This window comes from Lissotriton vulgaris, chromosome 2_2 (assembly GCF_964263255.1).
Source record: "Lissotriton vulgaris chromosome 2_2, aLisVul1.2, whole genome shotgun sequence".
Classification (NCBI taxonomy): domain Eukaryota; kingdom Metazoa; phylum Chordata; class Amphibia; order Caudata; family Salamandridae; genus Lissotriton; species Lissotriton vulgaris.
Window position 1 is genome coordinate 32128913 of NC_141688.1, and position 24258 is coordinate 32153170.

General features: G+C 46.7%; 1 protein-coding gene across 4 annotated transcripts in view; it reads left to right on the forward strand.

Moving 5' to 3' along the window:
• Positions 1-24258, forward strand: part of PARP6 (poly(ADP-ribose) polymerase family member 6) — a 332536-nt gene that overhangs the window by 133657 nt on the left and 174621 nt on the right. For all 4 annotated transcript variants that reach the window (XM_086959240.1, XM_086959241.1, XM_086959238.1 and 1 more), the window contains exons 9-10: positions 1266-1440; positions 10832-10885. In XM_086959240.1, the coding sequence (XP_086815366.1) occupies positions 1266-1440; positions 10832-10885 (229 nt within the window). The remainder of the gene's footprint in view (positions 1-1265; positions 1441-10831; positions 10886-24258) is intronic.

Consider the following 24258-nt stretch of genomic DNA (forward strand, 5'->3'; position numbering starts at 1 on the left):
TATTTTTTGTTATTGTAGTTTCCTTAAGAATTGAAAACTGATTATAGGAGATTCAATGTTCCAAGAGGTGAAAGGCAAATAAATGAGAAAAAAAGGAGGAAACCATCACATCAGGGATGGAAGAGTAGACAGTGGTGGACCAGAAGGACCAGCATAGGTTGAGGACCCCAGAGATTTCCATATTACACAGGCGATTGTTCATTTCCGTTGTATTTTGCAAAGGAAGGCTTATTGGAAAAACATAGTTTCCAATCCGTGTTCCATCTCTCCTGCAATGGCTCCAAAGAAACTCCGTCCTTCTGGGGTAATATAGATTTGGACAGTACAATCATGCGCACAATAACTCCAGTGCAAATAGCATTTGCATTGGGTGATCTTGGTGTTTTTCCTCCTGATCTACAGATTGGGCTAACAGCGAGGTATACCATGCACTAATGGTGTGTAATTCGCATGCTGTATGCAATATTTTCTCTAGTGTCATGGACCTGATGGTATTTGACCAAGAAAACACACTCATCTGCCCTACTGCTAATATAGCTGCTAATCTTGCTGAACAGCAGTACTTCTATTTAGGCAGAGCTGACCACGTTTGGGTGGTTTTCATATTAGTTTTCAAAAGAGGGAATCAACGGAGTATTTCTCACTGCTTTTAAAGAGCATACTGCAATTTTTAATAATGATGACCAAACGTAGCCCCTCTCCGAATAGAATTTCCTCTTTTCTTTCCCCATACTGAAGTAAGATCTTCCCCTGGACACCAGGGCCACTTTCTCACAATTCCAAAGTGAGGACTGTCTTCCACGCCTTTCTCTCTTTCTTTGTCTCTCAGTCTCTCTCTCTCTCTCGCTCTCTCTTGCTTTAACGGCTGTCCCAAAATGACACAGTTTTCTTATCCTTATTCCTCTCTTCTCTCTGTGCCAGAGTATAGTTATATTTTCTGTATCTGCCTGCATTCTCCGAATGAGAACGCTCCCTCAACTGTCTCTCCACTTCATTTTAAAAAACTCACTCTACTACTACCTCTGACACTCTTCAGGTTCTGTCTGTCTCTTCTCAACTCTCACTGCAAGGCTGTGCTTTCAGCTTTTTTCTTTCTTTTTCACAAGCTACGTATCACATTTCCATTCATTCCCAACTTGAAGTCCCTTTTTATATCTCTTTCTCTGAGATGTGTGTGGCCGTGTCACACCTTTCATTAGAATCTCCCTTCAGTTTCTGTGAAGACTCGCCTAACTGTTGTCTGCTTTTCTGCTCCCCTTGTGTAGGTCCCCCAGTTTCCCTGTCATCCAGGACTCCATGCTGAAGAGCAAACTAAGTGTACCAGACCTGCGGGGGAATCGTCTGATGAACCGGTCCGTTTCCTGCACTATGAAGAACCCCAAAGTGGAGATCTTTGGCTATCCACAGAGTACGCAGCCTCCTCCTGCCCCTAGGACACAGGTACCAGTGCCACTACTGAAAGCTCGATGCTTGACATTACTGCAAAATCTCATCCGCCAGCATCTGCATTTAGTGCACTGTCCCACGAAGAAAGCATTTTCTCCACTACTTTGGCCTTCCATCATAATCCTGATGTTCACCTCCCTTGTTCATCCACTATGGGGATATTATAGACAATTGCAGCACTTACTACATTTTAACAAGTCAAGTCAAGTCAAAAGGCTTTATTTCAATAAAAAAGTTATCATAAAAGCTTTACATGAAATACATAAGTACAATTAAAACAAAGGCAGGTATGTACAAGAAACAAGAATGTATATGCAAACAATTTTTTCTAAAAAAGATTTAAAAAGAGTCATTTCATGGTTAATTTAAAAAAGGATTAAACAATTCGTTTTAGCCTTTTGGCTCTAATGGACCAGGCCCATGATAAAAATTTCGCTAGGGCGCAGGCATAGGTGGTGCGACTGTCAGACATTAGTATGCGTATTGCGTCCATATGGCGCCTAGTGCCCAGCTGGCGACATAAGTGTTTAAGCCATATCCTCCTGGGCAAGGCATACTCTCCGCATTCAAACATAAAGTGCGCCACTGTCTCTGGTCTATCTAAACATACTGGGCAGAACTCTGTGGTTTGTGCAGGGGATTTCCATCGTGAAGAGAAGGCATACAAAGGTAGAGTTCCTGCTCTAAATTTGAAATAAAGGGCCCTATCGAAAGGTTTTTCGATGACATCTAAATATAGTTCCCGTTTTGGTAGGTCCTTAAATTTCAAAAAGTCTTCGGTGAGTGTACCCAAAGAAGTATTGGTATTCCGTTGGAGCAGGATCCAGTTCCAATAAAGTTTCTTAAGTATTGCCTTTGGGGGGGAAGATCTATTTTCCCACGCATCTTTAAGGCCCAAGTTTAGTAGCAATGTTTTCATGTCTTTCAACCATTTGATTTTATGCCACCCTGGTGATGACATAATTTCCGAAAGACCTTGCGCGTACTTACTGAGTTCCTGCACTCGCCAGAGGCGAGCCCATAGCAAGAGTGGACGGAATTTTGCAAGATCGTCAATTGGGCGACATCCTAGGTCCAGCATTAATGGGACCGTAGGAGTACCCTGAGGGAGTGACATAATCGCTCTACAGAATTTCTTCTCAGGTCTTGGCAGGTCAGTGGTGATAGATGAACCCCATAGTTCCGCCCCATAAAGAGCAGAAGTAACCCCTTTGGCTGAGTAAATTTCGAGGACAGCAGCTATTGGTCTGATTAAACAGGAGCGTTGTTCTTTCAAAAGGGCTCATGTTAGCCTCTTGTGGGTTAGTAGCATTTTATCTAAATGTGAGGTCCATTGCATTTTGTGTGATAGACGAATACCAAGATAGTCAAAAACTTCTACCCTCTCCAAAGGTTCTGCATTCAGGGTACGGGAGCGTACTGACTTTTTCGGAGGATTCAGCACAAGGTATTTTGTTTTGCTCGTATTGATTACCAGGCCCCGTTTGGAACAAAAGGATTGGAAGTTATTCAGGAGCCTCTGGAGGCCTATTGGGGTTTTCGATATTAAAAGCGTATCATCCGCGAAGAGGAGGGTAGGTATACGTTCGCCAGCCAGGGATGGTTCGTCTGAAGGATGTTCCCGAAGATGCTCAACCACCCCATTGATGTAAAGGGAAAATAGGGTGGGAGCTAACACACATCCCTGGCGGACCCCTCTCTCAACCGAGATACTGCTAGTTTTTTCCCCTCCTGAGCCCCACCTAATCTGGGCAAAGCTATTTTCATGTAGCCTAACAAGTAGTGAAAGTATATAATGAGGCAACCCCATATCAGCCAACACACTCCACAGGGTTTCCCTCGGTACAAGGTCAAAGGCAGTCTTTAAATCGATAAACGCGAGATAAAGACTGCCCTTGCCTATAACCACAACTTTCCAATACACCATCATTAACCTAAAGGCTTGTTCAATTGTCCCAGTACCCACTCTAAAGCCCGCCTGGTAGTCAGAAAGGATTTTGTTTTCTTCTATCCAGTCTAGTATTCTGACCAGCAAGACTTTGCCAACTACTTTTTGACTAATATCCAGCAGGCTAATGGGTCTATAGTTGGATGGATCTTCCCTGGCACCTTTTTTAAAAATAGGGACCACCTCCGCCCCTTTCCACGATGAGGGAATGGGGGCACCCCTGCAGATGGCAACAAGTAGGCAGTGAATCATTTTCCCCCACTTCGGAATATCTGATCGTAAAAGGTTGCCAGGAATGCCATCCGGACCAGCAGCTTTTTGGGGCCTGATGGTACTTATCGCATATTCCACTTCTTTAATTGTGAAGTCAAATTCTTCGGGGTGAATATCCCTATTTGGCGGGAACGAAGTTGGGACCACTTCACCCCCCTCAGGATAGTTGGAAGCATCAAGAGTTGTATGAACATCTTGGCGGGTATATAGCTTTGAAAAGTGGTTGGGCCACGCCTGGCTTGTGATACTACATGTTATCAGGTCGCTATCTGGCCTGTTTCTGGCTCTGATTGTATCCCAGAAACATTTAGAGTCTTTTTTAAGACTTGCTTCTTTGAAAGTACACCAGTATGCCTCTTCCCACTCTTTTTTTGCATGTGCCAGTGTTCTCTTATACTCCTTCCTGACTATCTGGATCAGGGGTTGGGATTTGGCTTTAACGGCTTTTACTACATTTTAACTACTGGGATATTGCGGACATCACTGCCTGTGCTCTTTGATCCTGACCTGTAGTTCTGTCTTTGTTGGAACATGGCACAAAAGCTCCAGTCACACATCTCATAAAATGTGGCCAATTGAGGAGCAAAAAAAATCATTGGGGCCCCATCCTAAAAGGACTTTAGGAGCTAGTCAAACTTAAGTAGACTGAATGAAAGGAATGGCAGAGACTCATTGCTCTGGACACTGAACCACCTGTATCACCTTAGATGCAATTTACAATTTACAATCTAAGGCAAAGGAGCTGTTCCACATCATCGCAGCTCTACAGTCCCCATGTATTGTTAGTTATTCCCTTTACTATCAAATCAGTTTTATGAGGACATCACATGTTACTTTGTGAAAATGTAAAAAATGTGGTTCGACACCATGCATGAAAATATTGCACCTCAATCATTTCATGTTGGACTTTGAACAACGATTTCGCAAGCTGTTCAGTTCGGAGCCTACAGTCTCCCAAGGCTAGTCAGTCCTTCGCTTTACAAACAAATCACCTTTATCAGGACATCGCCTGCTATTTTGCAGAAAATAAGGACAAGAGTGTGGTTAGAAATCATACATGAATAATTCAATAATGAACTTTGAACACCGATTTCGCAAGCTGACCATTTCTGAGCCTGTAACTGAATTCCAGCTAAGCTCCCTAATTATGAATGATCTGACTTTGGGCTCTCCTATTGATCCCCCAAAGGTTTATGGAGCCGCTGAGTATTTTACTGATCCTGGAATTACTCTGGTTACTGATAATCCTGAAAGACTGGTTTGGTTAAGGCTTCTATAAAGAACCCGTCATTAAGTGCAAACAATCGACAGACAATAACTACAGTCATATCTATATCTTTATTGCCTTTTTTAGGTAGATTACTAGATCTGCTTTTAATGGGCAAGCTGCTGGTGTTAGCAGATAAAAAAAATACCTTATTGATTTCTCATCAAGTGGAAATTTGGGCTAGAAACAGCAAAGAGCTTTTGATCTTACTGGTTTAGGAACACCTACACCGTCCGGTTGATCCCTGCTGACTGCCATTGACATCATCAACGATGCCCATCTCACAAACATAACTGAATCCTATACTAGTCCTAGACTGGCTGAAATCACATCTAGCCATTATATTTCATACATTTATTGTCCCTCCTTTCACTTATCAGCTTACAGTGATCAGCAGGGGTTGAATGGCAGTCAAAATGTTCTAAAGCTCAATCCCACAGAAACACAGTTTCTTCTCATGTGGGTGCTTCCTTTATGGAGAAGGTGATTTAATCGATGCTGTGTCTGGTTCAAAGATAGACCACGGGTGACTCCGAACAGCAGATGGGAATCCCACTCTCCCCTGAATACGGGGTTCATCAACACCATGGGTTCTGGTGAAATAAGGAAGACAATTTGTCATAAAGATATCATATACAGGTTCTGGTTAGGTAGACATAATTTATAGAAATGGGGTCCTACCTGTAATAGTATTGGAAGTTGCTGCAACCAGTCTTCTATTACCTACAGACAGACAGAGAACTGAACAGGGAATTTACAACGTTGAAACAAACTCAGATTGGACAAAAGCAGCTTGGCAGATGCTGCCAATGAGGGGTTCAAGAAGGAAGACATTTCTTCTGGAGCACAGGGTCAGTAAATAGCCTACAGAAGGAGAGAAAACAAGCAACAAAGAAAACGCAGGAATGCAAGATAGTGTAAGACACAAGCTGGGTGCGAACTGAGTATAGCGATAGTAACCTACCAACCGTTGTTGCCATTCAAAGGTATTTAGGGGGCATGGCTTCTTATCCTGACTATTCTCCTGCCTGGAATTTTTTCTGTGCCTGCAGTGTCTTTCTACACTACCCCAGAAGTGCCTTAGTTGGAGTCCCACTTGACCTGCCCAATACCGTTGCCAAATACCATTGACTAGTGTGCCAGTCTCCCTGTGCCCTTAGATTCGATTGCTAGCTCTGGCTTTTCTGAATCCACTTTGGCCGCCGTATCGGATGTTGCTCTAGTCTCATAGATGTTTTCTGACAAATGCAGGACTGGATGATTTCAGGCGGTTTATTATCTGACTTTTCTTTGGATGCATAATCTAATCACGACTGACCATCTTTGATTACATTAATTTTGCTTTCTCCACAAAACTTTTACATTGGTTGCAGTTGGTCCACAGCAATGCTTCTAGACTGATTCTGGGCCTATATAGGAATAACCATATCATTCTTTGCTTTGAAACCCATACTGGCTTCCCATCTGGAGAAAAACAATTGTCAAGACTTTAACCATTGTCCATCGACCAATACTCCAAACCTCTAGACTCCTAATTTCAAGTACCATATTCCAGGATGAAACTCTGCTCCTAGTCCATACCAATTGCTTATTATTTTGGTAAATAGTAAAAATAATCAGTTTTTTAGCAGCTCCATGCATTTTACAACTCCTTGGCACTTTATTTGCAGCAAACCATTAGACAATCATTGGCTTAAGTGAACTCTAAGGCCTAAGGAAAGAAACAATCCATTACATATCTACTATTACCAACATTAATGACACCTATTATTATATTTATACTGCCATTCTTATTTCTAGTGATACTGTTTTATTCACATCATCAAGTTATGTAACTTTCCCTTCATGCCCAATCCACACTGACATTCTAAATGAATTTACATTTTTCATAAGACCTGTTAATTGTTTTGTTTGTTGTGGCAATAATCAAGTTGAGTAACTTTTGTTGTTTGTTTTACACATCTCTTTTTTTCAGTTAGAGAACACCTACCAAATAAATGCAATTTTTCAGGGATTTAAAGATCAGAGAGGGTACACAGGAATCTTGTCAATGCATTGATTTGCTTTGTGGGCCAGAATCCAGGCTTAGGGACTTAAGGCCAGATGTATAAAACAGTTTTGCGATCTCAGAAGGTCCAAATTGCAGAGTTGGGTACTTTTGCGACTGCAAAAAGGCTTTTTTTGTCATGTATGAAACATAAATTGAGATTCAGTATCATGTTGCTGTACCGCAATTTTAGTTTGTGACCAAATACCAATTCGGTATGTAGAAGGGCCATGTTTAGGGCGTCCCACCAAATACCTAATCAGAATGGGGAAACATTAATACTTTACAGACTACAAACTTGTATGGTAACCACTTCGCAAACAGGAAGTGGTCCCCAAGAGACACCTTCCACTATGTGAATATTGACAAAAACAGTTTCTTAAGAGTAGGCAGTGGTATAAATGGTAATTAAACTTTTCATTTTTTTTAAAAACGCTTCTTGGTTTCCTTTAGGAAAAATGGGGAGCATTTTTTAAAAACTGCTTTATTTAAAAGCAGTCACAACATGGTGGTCTGCTGACCTCAGCCGGCCACCATCCATGTAATGACTGCGATTCCTAGTGGGTCGAAATTTGCAACCTACTACAATAATATTAATAAATTAGGTCGACTGTAACCTACATGGAATCAGAATTTTGAGAACCGACCAATTCGTACTGAGTTTAGTTAGTAAAATAGCACTGGTCGCAAAATATTGCGTCCAGTATTTTGTATCCAGTGCTTTGTACATCTGCCCATAGTTTGGGTCAAAGAGTGTTGCTGCCTGGCAGCATCTGAATTTCATTCAGATACTATATTGCTGCTTAATGTATACATGTGATTTACTGCAGATTATAGTTTCACAAGTTGTCTCAGTGGAAATAGGGCCTTTATAATGTCGTAGATATATGCAGCAACTAAGACCTCCCGCAACCTTGGAAGAGATCTAGGTAGATTTCACAGGGGTGACCGTAAGGCTAGAATATCAAATCAGTGTAGGTTAACCAATCTTACACTCTTTTTAGACATGGCAGCATGTGAAGTCTTGGCCAATTGGTGCTACTAAATGTACACCTTAACACCACTTGAATTAAAAGGCAGAAATTTATTTTTATTCTAGTTATCTTGATGTGTATAGCACAGGATGGTCCTCTTTTGCCCTCTTTGCAGTATCAAGACCACCAATGATGCATCTTTTGCAGGCAAAGAAACTTCAGAGGGCTCAGGCTCAGTGATTAAATGTTCATCCTAGTGTGGAAATAACAGAGAGGGTGAGGTCCAGTCCCTCTGGACGGCTTGGTTCTCACTTTTTTACCCAATAGATGATCTACCGATGTAGATGGTGGAAGTGGGCCTTGGAAGGGATCAGGCTGATGAAAAAAAGTTTGACACCCCTGAAAGTATGACTTGTTGAACTATAAAATTGCTAATGAAGACTCGAAGGTGAAGTGTAAGACATTCAACCGGTCTCAGAGCTAGAAGGAAGGAGGCAAGTGGAGAGATTTGTATTGATTCTGTTAGCACGTGATTCAAATGTAATGGAATCAAAGTGACAGTGTCTAACATGTTTGTTGTTTAATTGGAAAATGAAGAAAAATGAATTGAAAGGGCCTCTAACCTGCCATGCTTATAAGTTTGCAGCGCCCGCAAAATTTTCAGAAATGGAAATACATGCTTTTATGTTAAATAATAAACTTTGTTACTGACTTCATCACCTTGGGTATGTTCACTCCATAAAGGAGTTATGGCTTTGTTTATATCTGCTCATTGTAGCATGTGGCCAATTGACATGAAAGACGCGACGGGTGACCCAAAAGTATAAAATGTTCCATTCCTACCTTATTATATGCAGACAACGCAGTTATGATTGCTAGGAAGGCAAATGGTCTGCAAATCTTGATGGAAGCTTTCTGTGCTTTCATAAAAAATGTAAATCTGAAAGTGAATCATTCTAAAACCTTTACTCTGATTAGTGGCCCTGAACATATAAAGACAAAAGCTCATGCCATAGACTGGTTTTCAGTTGTTAAAGTTGAAAATGTAAATTATTTAGGAATCCCCATAGATTCGTCTTAAGTGGGGGCTTTTATTGACACTGAGAGTGCAACAGTTCTCTAGAGTTGTGGAGGCTGTTTTTGGTTTTGTTGCTAACTTGGGCCCAAAGCCTCACAGGGAGCTGCTACTTCTTTATAAGGCTAAATGTATTTCGGTGTGGTTTTATGGAGGGGGAGTAGGGGGTTATTCCAACCCAGAATTATTTCAAAACATCGAAAATGGTTTCCCATGGAAACTCCTTTCCCCAAGCACTTCGACATCCATCTGCCATGCTGAGGTTGGGATGAATTGTATAGAGGGCACTTTAAGCCTGGCTCCCTTATAGCTTAAGATCTGGCAAATACCAGAATTGGGCTTTTCAAGATCGGTTTCAAAAGACTGCTTGGCCCTGGATAAAATGATTAGAGTACCCTGGTGTGCCTATGATAAAGACGCCTTTGTGAGAATGGGACTCCCAGAGCTTTTCTCTAACCTGCAATCTTGCAACTCAACTCAAAGCTCTTTTTCTAGATGTCTTTTTCTAGATAGATTTGTAATTTTATGTAGCATTTACCCAAAATTTGAAATACAGATCATATCTAACTAATCTGGATCTTGGCACTTACATTTTTCAGGAGCATTCCCCCAGGAAGGAGCATGGTTTCCATCTCTTCCAATGTGTCCCTGTGACAACCAGTCACATCAAAGCTGCGCTCACTTTGTGCTATTTTTCACGATGTATTCCTCACGGCGATCACACTTTTTAGTGCCTATCCTTCGAAATGCTAACATTAGAACCCATAAGATGGGATCGATCTATTTGCAACAACTGAGATCACCCGAAGTTTGTAGCGCTGTGATTAGTTTCATTAAATATTCTTTAAAGTGAGGAAAAGGTATGGCGTTTCTACTTAAGAACTGGTAGTCATTAATGTATGAGAACATAGTTTTAAGTTGTATTGTTGCAAGGATTTTGACTTTTAGAGAATGTTTTTAGGATGTTATGCCTCTTTGTTGACCACTGACACTGAGGGTGGATTCTAAATGTTGCAATAGGAATTTTCTATCTAATAGAATTGTTATACTATGTCGTGCTGAACTTTTATGGCGATTTTGCAGAATAAAGTTGAATTGACTGACCTGAAAGCATACACCGTACATTGTCACTAATGTAGTTTAACCTGACGTTTAGTACCTCATGATATTTTTGAGACAAAACACAACTATCCAGATATCCTTCAGCTCCTGTTATGCAGCAGACCCTGCTCCTTGGGCAGTTCAAACAGATCTATGTGTTGTCATCTAAAGCATCTTCCCACCACTACTACATAGACTGAAACAACACTCATGCTTATCACATTGATCTTGTCTCACTGAAACTTCGCCTTCTGTTGATTCGTGACGCTCCACGTGCAGTTCTTCCAATGAACCTCAAACCTTAACTCCAGGTAATATAATGAGGCATTATGGATTTAACACCATAGCTCTTACATCGCACTTACCTCCAACTTGCAGCACCCAATTTATTGTAGGTCAGGAGCCCCATGAGCCCATGATCCTGAAGCACTCACTCTCAGATTGTTCTGTTTTATATTTCACTGCATTCCATTTTTTACCTTTTACTGGTGAGTTTATTTTATATTTTACCCTAACAGGTCCTACATTTTGTTTGTTAAGCAGTTAGTTGGTTTTATCTCATGAAAGCTGTCTTACGTGAGTCGCTTACTGGAATCCATGAATTAGTGAAATATGGTAGTTTCTACGTAGCAAATGAGATTTGACAACTACCCTTTCCTTTTCTGTGACACATTATCCATGCTTCTTTGTGTTCTTGTAGGTGAGCGGACACTGCAAGAACATTCCAACTTTGGAGTTTGGATTCCTCGTTCAGGTGAGTGAGGTGGCAGTATGGTGTGTGAAAGGACAAGGGCATGGAATGATACCTGACAGAGCATTGGTTGATGAACAGTGACCTAGGACAGGATGGTGAAGATGTGGCCCAGATTTGTGGGGCACTGCATGTACAGGCATCAAGGGCAAGTTTGTGGAGATTGTGAGTACAATCCCATGCAATAGTGAGACTGAGAGTTTAAGAAGACTGGGAGTATGGAACTGGGAGGATCAGGCAGGCAAGCGCAGATTTTTAAATATGGTGACACCCCATCAACAGGGGTGAAGGTAAAAGCCTGCTCTGACCTACTTGGGAGTCTTGAAATTGGCAGCTTGGAGGAAAGGCTAAATAAGGGAAACACCAATGCTCCTTGTGGGCCATGCTATGCATTACAAAAGTTTACTTGTAACTTTAGTGAAAGAATTCTGCAGACAGTATGGTTTTTAACGAGATGATGTGCATTTTGGCAAATACATGTCTTAGGGCTGCTCTGCTTGTTCCTCCTTCGGACGCCTGACCCGACATTATAACACCATAGCGCGCTGCAGGGCGAGCTATTCATTAACGCGATAGCGTTTTTTTAAATTCCCGTTTTTCTATTTGTGTCATTTATTTTTCATTTACCTTGTTTTTAGCTGGTGCTTTGTTCCCTCGCCTGCACTATAATTGTACTCTCACCGCGCTTTGCGGGTCCCTGTTTCACCTTAGGTTTGGCTGCCATCTTGGGTGAGTCTTTTTGCACGCCTGGCCATTTGGGGGTAGCAGAGCAGCTGTCGCAAGGACACGCTGACCTGCATATAAGGGGGCATTCTAGGCGGGCTGCTCTGTTTGTTCCTCCCTCGGACGCCTGACCCGACATTATAACACCATAGCGCGCTGCAGGGCGAGCTATTCATTAACGCGATAGCGTTTTTTTAAATTCCGGTTTTTCTATTTGTGTTCATTTATTTTTCATTTACCTTGTTTTTAGCTGGTGCTTTGTTCCCTCGCCTGCACTATAATTGTACTCTCACCGCGCTTTACAGGTCCCTGTTTCACCTTAGGTTTGGCCGCCATCTTGGGTGAGTCTTTTTGCACGCCTGGCCATTTGGGGGTAGCAGACCAGCTGTCGCAAGGACACGCTGACCTGCATATAAAGCAGCCATTCTACGCGCAGCGTTTGCGCGCAGCCTTCCGCCGTAGTGACGCCAGAGTCACGCCAGAGTCCAGCCCGTCTGCGCCCCTCAGCGTCCCGGAGGTGACTGGAGTGACGGGGGGGGGCTGGCTCAAATGGACTAACCTCATCTAGTGTCATTATGGTTTGTTATACATCTGCAGAGCTGCAGTCCCTACAAAAGGTATCATGTGCTTGCTATAAAGTGTTTCCAGGCCGTTATAGGGGTAAGAGGAGATGCCCGGGCTGCGGCTGGTCGCCAGGCAATACCCCATCTACGTTATCTAATCGGGAGTCGGACAGTGTGAAGCATCTCTGCCTGCTTTTAAACACCAGATCAGTGCGCAGTCATGCTCAGGAGCTTTTTGATCTCCTGACCACGGAAAAGCCGTTGTGTCTGATGCTGACAGAGACCTGGTTGGGAGTCTCATCTAATCCCGATATCGCCGTAGCATTTCCCCCAGAATACAATGTTTATAGGCAAGATAGATTGGAAGGGAGGGGTGGAGGTGTAGCACTCGTAGTGAATAAATCTGTCGCCTGCTCAATTATCCCAACGGAGGCTATCACAGGGTCTGAATCCCTTGCTTTCTCCATATCATTGGCGCTGCATCAATCTGTGAAAGGGCTGTTAGTTTACAGGCCCCCCGGCCCGGCTGGTTCTTTCTTCGATGAGCTTCAGTCTGTTATGTCAGCGCTAGTCCTGAGAGCTGATCATTGTATCCTGGCGGGGGACTTCAATTTCCACATGGATGAGGGCTTGGACCCAGATGCGATCAAATTGTCCGATATTACGGCCCCCCTGGGCCTGGTCCCCTATCTCTCTGAACCAACGCATGATAAAGGCCACACTTTGGATCAGGTCTTTTCCACGTCCCCCATAGAGGTGACGGCACTTTTGCCGGTCCTCTGGACAGACCATCGGTTGGTCAATTTTCATGTACTGGGTACAAAGAGGCTTTTGAGCACTGCCCTTAGAGAGCAAGGATTAGCGTTGAGGGCGTATCATCGGGTGACCCCAGAAATGTTGGCGCAGGCATCTTACGATCATCCTTGCCCTCTCACGGGGGATTTGGATAGGGACCTGGAGTCTCTGCAGGCGTGGCTTGTGGACAGGCTGAATGATCTAGCCCCTGCAATGGCCCCTCGTTCGCTATCTAAACGGATCTCTGCCCCCTGGTTCACTGAAGCGCTGCTGGCCTCTCGCAGGCAATGCAAGGTGGCTGAAAGGGCTTGGCAGGCTCAGTACGACTCTGCCGCCATGCTCGCTTATAGAACTATGGTTAAAGCCTATCATCGGGATAGCCTCCTAGAGAAGAAAGGTTATTTTGCTAGGAGGATTGAGGCTGCGTCTAATTCCTGCAAGGAGATTTTCACGATCGTTAGGGAATTTACGGCCCCACGGTCGAATGTGATCCAGACCGCCCCCACGGAGGCGTGGGTTTCTGATCTCGCCAACTTCTTTACTACTAAGATAAAGCTGATTCAGGACTCTTTCCCATTGAGGCCGGTTGTAGTCTCCCCTGGTTCTGTGGACGGACCAGTTCCATCGGTCCCTCTAGGGTCAGTCCTGTCAGACTTTTTAGTTCCTTCGTCATTGACACTTATGGCCAATCTTAAATCGGGTTCGCCGCGTGAACCGTGTCCGGCCAAATTTCTGGCGAAGATGGCGGCAGTTGTTAATCTGTTGGCGAATCCCCTCCTGAATCTCTCTTTGAGCCAGGGGGTGGTCCCACAGGCCTGGAAGCAGGCAATGGTTATTCCCCTCCTTAAAAAGCCTGGTCTAGATCCCGAGGTTTTGGCCAATTATAGGCCTATTTCTCTACTTCCTGCGCTGGACAAAATCTTGGAGAAGCATGTGCATATTGTGCTTTCTAATTTTTTAGAATCTTACGATCTGCTTCATTCCACTCAATCGGGTTTCCGCCCTAACCTTAGTACCGAGACGGCGCTTCTGGAGATGTCTGAAGCCATCAAGGAGGCACTGGATTCGGGTGGCAGAGCCATACTGGTAATGCTTGATTTGTCGGCGGCCTTTGACACCGTCCCCCACGAGGGTTTACTCGTCAGACTTTATGAGATCGGTCTGAGGGGGACGGTGCTTAGCTGGTTTAGATCGTTTCTGGCTGGCCGTCGACAAACGGTCTGGGCCGCATTTAGTTCTGCCGAGATGCCGCCTTTGGGAGTCGGAGTCCAGCAGGGCTCTGTGTTGAGCCCGACTCTATTTAACATCTTCATGACCCCTCTGGCGGCATTGGCTGAGTCTTTTGGGGCCCAGATCGTAACCTATGCCGACGATACCCAGCTCCTCTTTACCTGCGGGAAAGGAGAGGACTTTGATGGAGAGAGTATCCGTGAGTGCCTTGGGGCTGTCTTTAAATGGCTCCAGCTGAACAGCCTCAGGTGCAACTCAGATAAATCTGAGGTACTCTTCTTCGGTTGCCAATCTGACCCAGATTGGCAGGAAGAGTGGCCCGCTGATATGTCCCTCCCAGTGTGATCATCACAGGTGGCTAAGAACCTGGGGATCAAGATTTGACCTTAAGATCTCAGATCCTTGCCCTTACTGGCACCTGCTTTGGCCCCCTCAGGATGCTTCGGAAGTTTCTTCCTCTGCTATCTGAGGATCATAGGAGGACTACGGTACAGGCCTTAATTGGCTCAAGATTGGACTACTCCAACGTCCTATACCTTGGCCTGCCGGAGTATCTCTTACAACGGATGCAGGTGGTCCAGAACACGGCCGCGCAAGCCATTTTCGGCCTTCACAGGCAAGCCAGAGTCTCCGGACTTTTGCAGTCTCTCCATTGGCTGCCAATCCGGAAGCGGATAGTTTTTAAGGCCCTGACCCTGGCACACAAGGCTCTCTACACCTTGGGGGCTAAATATCTTCAAAGGAGGCTTGCCTTTTACCGGCCGGCACGATCTCTGAGATCAGAATCGATGTTCCTGGCCACGGTCCCTCGTGTGAAGAAGGCCCGCATCGGAGGCTGTTCTTTTAGGTTGCGGGCTCCACAGCTTTGGAACACTCTGCCTTTGGCATTGCGCAGTACCTCGAACTTGCTGGCCTTCAGGAAGGGCCTTAAAACCTGACTGTTTGCCCTTTAGATTCCCTCTTCTATTCTGCTGACTTCGTTTTCTTTATCTTTGTGTTGTGTGTGTCTTTTCAGGTTGTCAATAAAAGCGCTGGGACACTCTTGCCGAGTAGCCGTGCGCTATAAAAGACAAAATTAACATAACATAACATAACATAACATAACATAACATAACAGGAAATTAATTTACCTAACTCTGTCAGAATCTGCCTACTCTTCTACTCCCTTAATTCTCTATGCCACCCTGTTGTATCTTCCCACAGATTGTAAATAGGATGGAGCCAGGAAATAGGGGAAAGATATGAATACTCTGATTATGCAATTACTTCTAGTATTTGTAGTTACTAATATTTTCAAAATCACGCTCCAAATCATGCTACAAGCTGGCAATTCAGGTTGGGTTGTTCCTAGTGCAGCAGGACCAGGGTTGATTTACACATGGTTGGTCTTTGTTTGACGTGGCATAGTGGGTGAAAAATGATGTAATCATTCCCCCATCACCTTTGTATTTTCCTCAACATAATGCCATAGGTATCATACTGATGTACTTAGCAATGATGTGCTCCCATGCTAAGAGACAGTGGCCCTCAAGATGTTTATCAGCTTTGAGATGCAGTTTTTTTGGTACACTACTAAGGCTGTCATTATGAGTGGCATCTAGCGGTATCCCCTAGGTGGGATACTGCTCCAGGCCACTCCAGATTGCACGGTTTCACCACAACCGGAATGATCAGGTCGCTAGCTCTGGGCTGGGTAATTGCAGATCTGGGGAAAATGGACTTTGACCCATGTGTGGTGCACCAGGGGCTGTGTGTAAGCTGCAGTTGCTACCCACTGTTCTCCCTTCACATGATGTAACCTACCCCCACCACCCACACCACTGGACTCAACAAAACCTCTGCCCCCATGTATCACTTACTTCATGCAGATGAGAAATAGGGGTACATTTGGGCATTAAATTCCCTATGATTAGAGGAAAAGCATATGAATTTGGACTCAGTCTTTCTAGGTCTTCATGTTATTTGCTTCTCCATTGTAGATGTGGGGATAACGTCCCCACCATACCCTGCTCCTAAATCCGTGGCACTCTAAATGGGGGCCTTAGAGACAGGGTATGCATAGGCTCATCTATAGCAGCTTAATGGATAGTTTACAGCTTTCCATATAGTTGCGGTTGATCTTTGTATGCAACATGCTTTTTACCTCCAGTGCTTTCCTATTTTCACACACTTTGTCACTTAGCTTGACCTACGTTAAAAACATAAATGTCTGATGTGTGAAAAGAGTGGTTTTAAAAAATGGTCATAAATTGTGCACCAACTTATTGTGACCAGTCTTTGATTTTGCTATACTACCTAAGTAGTGATAGGTCATTTAGCAAAATGTCAATTTTGGGGGGTAGCAGAGCGACCTGCCTAATGAATATTAATGTGGCAGCTTGCTATTTGATAATTCCCCTGCAATTGGCTACCAAGTCAGGGATTGTGGCCTGCAAGGAACAGCAGACCAACAGCCCTGTGTTTGTATTTCCAAATATGAAATTTACTTTTGAAAGTTTTGAAGCAGCCCATATTCCTTAAAGGAACTATGTGAGAACACATAAGGCAGGGGGGGAATGGGGATGGAACATGTCTGCCCCCTCCGTGGTCGCACTGACACAATTCTCAAAGGGGAAGATGTCCTACTTGGACAGCTTCCCTTTTTAGGTCTTGCCTAATGTTGCAGCGCATGCGCTGCTCGCTTTGCGAGGCATGCAGTATACACCATAGCGTGGAAGCTTTGTGGAAGTTCCGCCCACTCCCCGCCCATCTTCTTCATTGGCTTAGGTCCTAAATGCTGCCTTCCGATTGGTTCTATGCTTGTTAGTCCCTCCTCATAACGACCATGTCGTCGTTAGTATCCTTCCACGGCTACTGGCCAATGGCATAGCACATATTCAGCAGCTGAAATTATTTCATTAAATCAGCCAGAGGAGCCATATGAAGAATGTGGGGCTTTGTGAAGACTCCTGTGTAACCCCACCCAACATGGCTTTGGTTGTGAATCTGAAAGGTCTAAAGATCGTTTGATCACGTCCAGTTAAGAAGGCCTGACACTGCTTCAAAGCCTGTCCTCGCAGTGCCAAAGGCTGTTGCGAGGTCAAGGGGGATGAGAGCAGCAACTCTGCCTTGAGACAAAGTCATAAGCAGTTTGTTCTAAACTGCTGTTAATGCTACCTCTGAATCATGGAGAGAGCAAAACCCAGACTGAGCGGGTTGAGAAGAGAGTTAGCTTTGAAAACTCAGATAACTGCATGTTATCTACTTTTTCAATTATGCTGGTGCAGAAAGACGCTCAGAGATAGGGAATTAATTTCTGAAAGTTTCAGGATCATTGGAGGGGTTTTTGGTAATAAAACAATGCAGGCCTTTATGTAGTTTGCTGTGGTTCAAAGCCAATAGTAACTATTATTTACCCCAATAAGTTTCATATTTTCCTTTACTATCCCTAAAAACGTAACATTATTTCAATACCTTTTCTAGGAACACCTGCCTACTAGTAAGCACCTGTACAGTTTGCTTTCTAATTATATGCAATGGTTCATTTCATTTTATTTAAAATGTTTATTGCAAGCAAATGGCTACGATGGTTAGGCGCTAGAATGTTTTGTTTTCTTTTTCTGTGTCATATGCTTGCAATTAAAAAGAATATATATCCATCATTAGGCCAGACCTAGTCGATTTACCAATGATGTGTATATTCAATACCTCTAGCTGCAGCGTGTTCATTAGTAGTGATTGATAAAGGGGAAAAATGTAGAACCATGCTTTCTTTGAAATGTTCATTATCACATGATTGGTAATCCTAGCTAAACTCCGAATGGCAGTCCTATTCAAATTGGAAATCTTTAAATGGATATAAACACTAAGAACAATGTTCTGGATAATGAACGCATTTGCACAAGGAAAGCTTTCATCAAACCTCCCTCTTCTCCATCCTCTTCAGCTCTTATTCGGCTTGGCACTTGACGCAAGCAAGGGATTCAATAAAAGATCCATACTGCAAAACAGCAAGTGCCACATCTGCAACACTGTTTGTGCAGTATCTTACATAGATTCAGACTTGCGTCTCTGTTCTACCGCCGCAGGCTTTATACTGCTGCTTGCTACTCAATGCAAGAAGAGGATGAATCTATAAAAGGTCCGTGCTGCAGAATAAAAAGTATTCCTTACCAAATGTGGATGCTCAGGCACAATCTAGCTCACTGGGTCAAGAAATCATCACATCGAGGGGGCGTGGCTAGCAGCCAAGCATGGCGGCCGCATAGAGTGAGAGCTCCCGAGGGCACTGCGACCTTCCAGCATATCCGTCACATTTATCCGCTACCGAGCACGCCTGAAGCGGCGGCGTTCGAGTCCGGGACCCAAGCGGTGTCACCGGTCCAATTTTCAAAGAAATCGATGCACCAGAGCCTGAGTTACATCGTGTGGCGAGTTGGGGCCTACAGCCGATGAGGAGGCACCGGCCTTGCGTGCCATCCGGACCCCGGCGGAAGTGCAGCGGAGCCGGCCAAGGGAAGTGAACGCACCCCGGTTCCTGCCGGAAAATACCGAACAAGCCTGAAACTCCTGGCGGCGTCCTCCGGTGGCAAGCAGACTGCTACGAACACCAAGCGGAACCTGAGCAGCGCAGAGGTCAGTGCAACCCCAGCCTGGGCCGCGCGGAAAGGGGACAACATCCTGCAAACCCCCCCCCCCCCCACGAGAGCTTAACTGGCGGCACAACACTACGGGGGGCAATACCAGACGCCGCGTGGAAGCGGGGGAGCAGTGGACCCGCACACCATACCAGAACTGAAGCCAGAAAGTCGGTGCCCCAGGGGGACGACGCCCTGCCTGACATAAACGCGGGAGCACGGGGGGACCCCCAGGCCCACGCCCTACTGGACGCCGCCAGCAGCGTCGACACAGCGGCAGTGAACCAACACGCGGCGGCCTGTCCAGTACACGAGAGAGAGCAGCTGCCCGGGCCCGACACCTATACTAGCCGCTGCGATAGAGAGAGACGGAGCAGTGCGGAAGAGCGAGGGGGGGATCACAGTGACCGCTCCATCCCTGAGAGAGACTGCCGAGGGCAGCGACACGAAACGCACCAGCAGCTCATCGACTCCCACGCTAACGACCAGTGAGACCTACGCGGCCAGCGGAGGGACACTCTGTCCACCTCCCCCCGACCTACTACTATCTGGCTGATACCTACTACCAGAGACTCCAGTCGACTCGCAGGTCACAGTCGCCTGGGACATATCCCTGGCCCTCGCAGACCAACACCATGGCGGGAAAAGGCCTCAGGAGCGGATCCACGCAAGCCAAACTGGATAAATTCGCCTATGGACACCAGGGACAACAGCAAACTACAGGGCGACCCTCCACAGGACATGCCCAGGAAGCGGAAAAGACGACGAAAATAACGCTAGAAGACATCATGAAAACACTCTCAGAAGTGAAAACTACAGTGGGCGCCATCTCTTCAGAAGTATCCCTGCTGCGAGCGGACTTTCACAAAATGGCGGAGAGGGTATCGCAGGTGGAAGTGGTCACAAAATCACTCGTGGAAGACACCTCGGAGCTCCAATTGGCCATGGAAAAGATGCAAAAAGTCACCAAGCTCCTGCACGACAAGCTGGACGACCAGGAAGGGCGTTCACGCCGCAACAACGTACGTATCCTTGGGCTTCCAGAGACGGAGGGGAAGGGGGCCATGGACCTCTATGTAGAAGACCTCATCAAGAATAAACTCCAGCCCAAAGGCCTGTCCCACTTCTTTTCGGTGGAGAGAGCGCACAGAGTCCCGGGGGGCCCACCCAAGACGGGGGCGGCTCCGAGACCGGTGCTAGCCCGGCTCTTTAACTTCAGAGACAGAGATGCAATATTGCAAGCGGCAAGGAATTCACCACCGGTACGGATTCAAAATGCAACCTTAGCGTTCTTCCCAGATTACACGGCGGAAGTGGCCAGGCGACGCAAGTCCTTCACAGAGGTTAAGAAAGCACTGCGCGACAGGGAACTGCCGTACTCCATGATGTTCCCTGCTAAACTGCGGATAGTGGCCGAGGGGAAGACCTGGTTTTTCGACACGCCGGAGGTGGCTCAAGAATGGCTGGAGGGCTGGAGACCAGCGGGGCAGCGGCACCGCTCACAGCGGGACCGACCGCGACACCATACTGAACAGACACCACCCAGTCAGTCCTCCCACCCACCACACCAGGGAGGCGAGACAGAAATAGAATCAGACCTTGAGAGAGATCCGCTAGACTCTGGACAGTTGGCTCCGGTGTAACGTTTAACTGTATTATTTTTCGAGACTGTGTGGGCCGCGGGGCCGTGGCTCGGACGTGGCTGAGTAGGGTGGGCACAGGCAGTGCCCAGAGGGGACTCACCAACCCTACGAGCAAGTAAGATGAATAGGGGAGGGCTAAAGCACTCTGCACAGTTGGGGATGCGGGCGGGAGTTTGTCCGTGGAGCAGGGTAGCAGGGAGGGGGGATGGGATTGAAGTTTATATGTTGGAATGCTTAATTTTGTTTGTAGTCATCGTTCACCACCTACATTGTAGTATCACCCTGACATCTGCATGTCTCCTACACAGCACAACACAAGTCGACGCATGGGTTGAGCCACAGCACACGTTGTGTGCGAGACTCCCTCATCAGCCTAATGGCTAGGCCACTTAATCACACGCCCGCCGAGGGCTCCTCCGCGGCCGGGAGGATTCCCCCACTACGCATACTGACATGGAATGTCCGGGGCCTGTGTGACAAAATCAAGAGAGGCTTGGTCCTCCAGGCCATAAAGCGACAAAACCCAGATGTGGTCCTCCTACAAGAAACCCACCTCACGGGATCCACCTGCAAAGCCCTAGACAGACGTGGGTACACAATGGCAGTCCACGCCGACTTCACAACTGGCTCCAGGGGAACAGGCATACTGGTGAGAAGATCATCCCCCTTATGATATCCCGCCGTGTGGCGGATGACCAAGGTCGCTTTGCCGCGATCCATGGGCAGTGGGAGGGCAGGGCCCTAAATGTGATTTCAGTATATGTTCCCCCAGCCCTACACTCTGTAGCCCTACCAGCACTGGGCAAATTCCTTCTTGATCTCCCCGATGGCGACACGATTGTTGGGGGGGACTTTAACGCAGTCATGGATCCACTTAGAGACACTTTTCCCTCCAGAACCCGACCACGAGGTACTGCACCACTGTCTGACTTTGCGGAAGCCCTAGGCCTTGTAGACCTCGGGCGGCAACTGCACGCTGAGACCACCCAATACACTTACTACTCGGCGGTACATAATAGCTTATCTCGCATAGACTACTTCATGACACTGGGTTTGGGACTAGATATGGTAGAAAAGGTGGACACACTACCCAGGGGGGTCTCAGATCACTCTCCGATTGTCCTGTCGCTGACCACCGGAGGGAAACGGAATGCTCGACTCTACCCAATCTACCCCAATTTCTTAAAAATCCCCAAGATTCGAAAGAAACTCAAACTGGTGACGTCGCTGTATTTTGCTGAAAACACAGGCACAGTAGGGTCGCCCTCCACCTTATGGGAGGCGTACAAAACTGTCCTCAGGGGGGCGGCCATTGCGGCGATTACGGGACACAAACGGGACTCACGGAAGGAACTCACAGACCTGGAACTTGCACTTGACACGGCCAATAACGCTCATATGACAGACCCCTCCCCGTCCGCGACACACACCCTCATGCTCCGGCAGCAACAATACCTAGCCCACCTCAAAACGACAGAAAAGGGATACATCGCAAACACTAGACATAGAATTTATGATGTGGGCGACAAAGCGGGTCGTATGCTAGCATGGCTGGATAAGAGAGGGAATGGAATGAGAGGTATTCACAGGCTCAACACAGAGGATGGGCGGACGTTGGTACACCCAGAGGAAATAGTTGGCGAATTAGCTCGACACTATCAGGCAATCTACACACCGGAACGGAGGGTCACACGACAAATGGCGATGGCAACACTCGCAGACATTACCATCCCCAACATTGCACAAGAAGATAGTGACACCCTAGAACTAGACCCGACGGGGGAAGAAATCCAATTGGCGATCCAGGCGTTACAGTCAGGTAAAGCACTAGGCCCTAATGGGATACCGGTAGAGTGGTACAAGACCGTGGCTGCAGACCTCAGTGCCCCATTACTGGCCATGTATTTAGAGAGTAGGGACAGACTAGAGCTGCCGCTGGATCAACGCACAGCCACGATTGTAGCAATACCCAAGCCGGGAAAACCACCGACGGCGTGCACCTCGTACCGCCCGATATCGTTACTGAACATCGAGGCCAAAATACTGGCTAAACTTCTAGCTACCCGCTTGCTGCCCCATCTCAGTACCCTAATCCACCCTGATCAGTCGGGCTTTATGCCCCACCGGAGCACTGCGTTGAATCTCAGAAGAGTCCACGGAGTGTTGGCCCGCACACACCTCCTCACGGAACAGGCGGTAATCCTCTCTCTCGACGCCAAAATGGCGTTCGACTTGGTAGAGTGGGAATACCTCTTCGTGGTACTGGAACGCATGGGTTTTGGGCCGAAATACATATCTTGGATACGGCTGCTTTACACGAAACCCGTTGCACAAGTGGTGGCCAATGGCCACACGTCGCCGAGATTCCCACTGGGCAGGGGGACCAGACAGGGCTGCCCCCTGTCCCCCCTGCTCTTCGCGCTGGTGCTTGAACCCTTGGCCATCCAGATCAGATCAACACCCCTGTTCGCAGGCATCAAATGGGAGGAGGGGTGGGAGGACAAAGTCTCGCTGTACGCAGACGATATGCTCATCTACATGACCGCACCCGAGACCGGCATCCCAGCCCTACTGGACCTATGTGACACGCATGGGCGCACATCGGGTTACACTCTCAACTGGTCGAAATCCAACATGTACACATTAAAAGGCCCGGAGCCGAGACTGCAGGGGAACTGTCCTATGCTTACAACGTTGGCCTCTTTCAAATACCTAGGTATTGTCATCGCGAGAGGGGAAGCAGACTTTTTTGTGAACAACCTAAAACCACCCATAGATCGCCTGCGAGCAGATGTTAAGCACTGGGCGGCCCTCCCCCTGACCCTGCTGGGCAGGGCGGCATTGTACAAGATGATGGCCCTCCCAAGACTCCTCTACGTCCTGGAGAATACTCCACACCTAGTACCACAGCGTTACTTCCAACAGATTGTTGCGCTGGTCACTGTCCTGCTCTGGAACACGGGCCCGGCGCGCATAGCGTATGACAAGCTGGTAAAGAGCTGGTACGAGGGGGGCATAGCGCTCCCCAACATTCAGCTATATTACTGGGCGGCCCAACTCAAGATTATAAACTACTGGATCCACGCCCCGAAGGACGACCCGGCCTATCGAGCGGATTGGTCACAACTTGGGGCGGACTGCATGCTGTCCGTGCTCTACAACAAATCACAACTGAAGGCCCTAATTGGTCCGACCAAACACACGGCGGCGCTATGGCACGCGGCACAGGCCCGTCTGGGGTGGGCAGGCCGACTCACTAAAATGACGCCCTTGTGGGACACGAAGGCATTGGGGAACCTGAGAGGCTGTAAGGGGTTTGAGCGATGGGACTCAATAGGCATCTCTACAGTAGGAGACCTCTGGGACAATGACTCAGTAGTACCATTTCCCCAACTGCAACAACAATACAACCTCGGACCCACAGAAACATTCCGGTATGTCCAGATTAGGCATGCATTACTACAGACAATCCCTGCCGGCACCACACTGCCGGACTCCTCTCCTTTGGAAGATAGACTGCTAACAGATTTCATGCTCCAAAGCGCCACCTCCCTTACATACAAAAAGCTGATCAACAATCTCAAAGACCCGACGCTGAAGCTTAAAGAAAAATGGGAAGGGGAACTAGGTGAGACAGACGAATTTGAATGGAATGAGGCCCTGGCCTCCCCGAAGGAGGTGGGAATCTCTAGTAAGCTCAGATTGGTACAACTTAAAATCCTACACCGCATCTACTACACCAGGACACTGCTGCACAAAATACAGAGAGCGACAGACCCCCTCTGTTTGCGAGGCTGCGGGGAGGA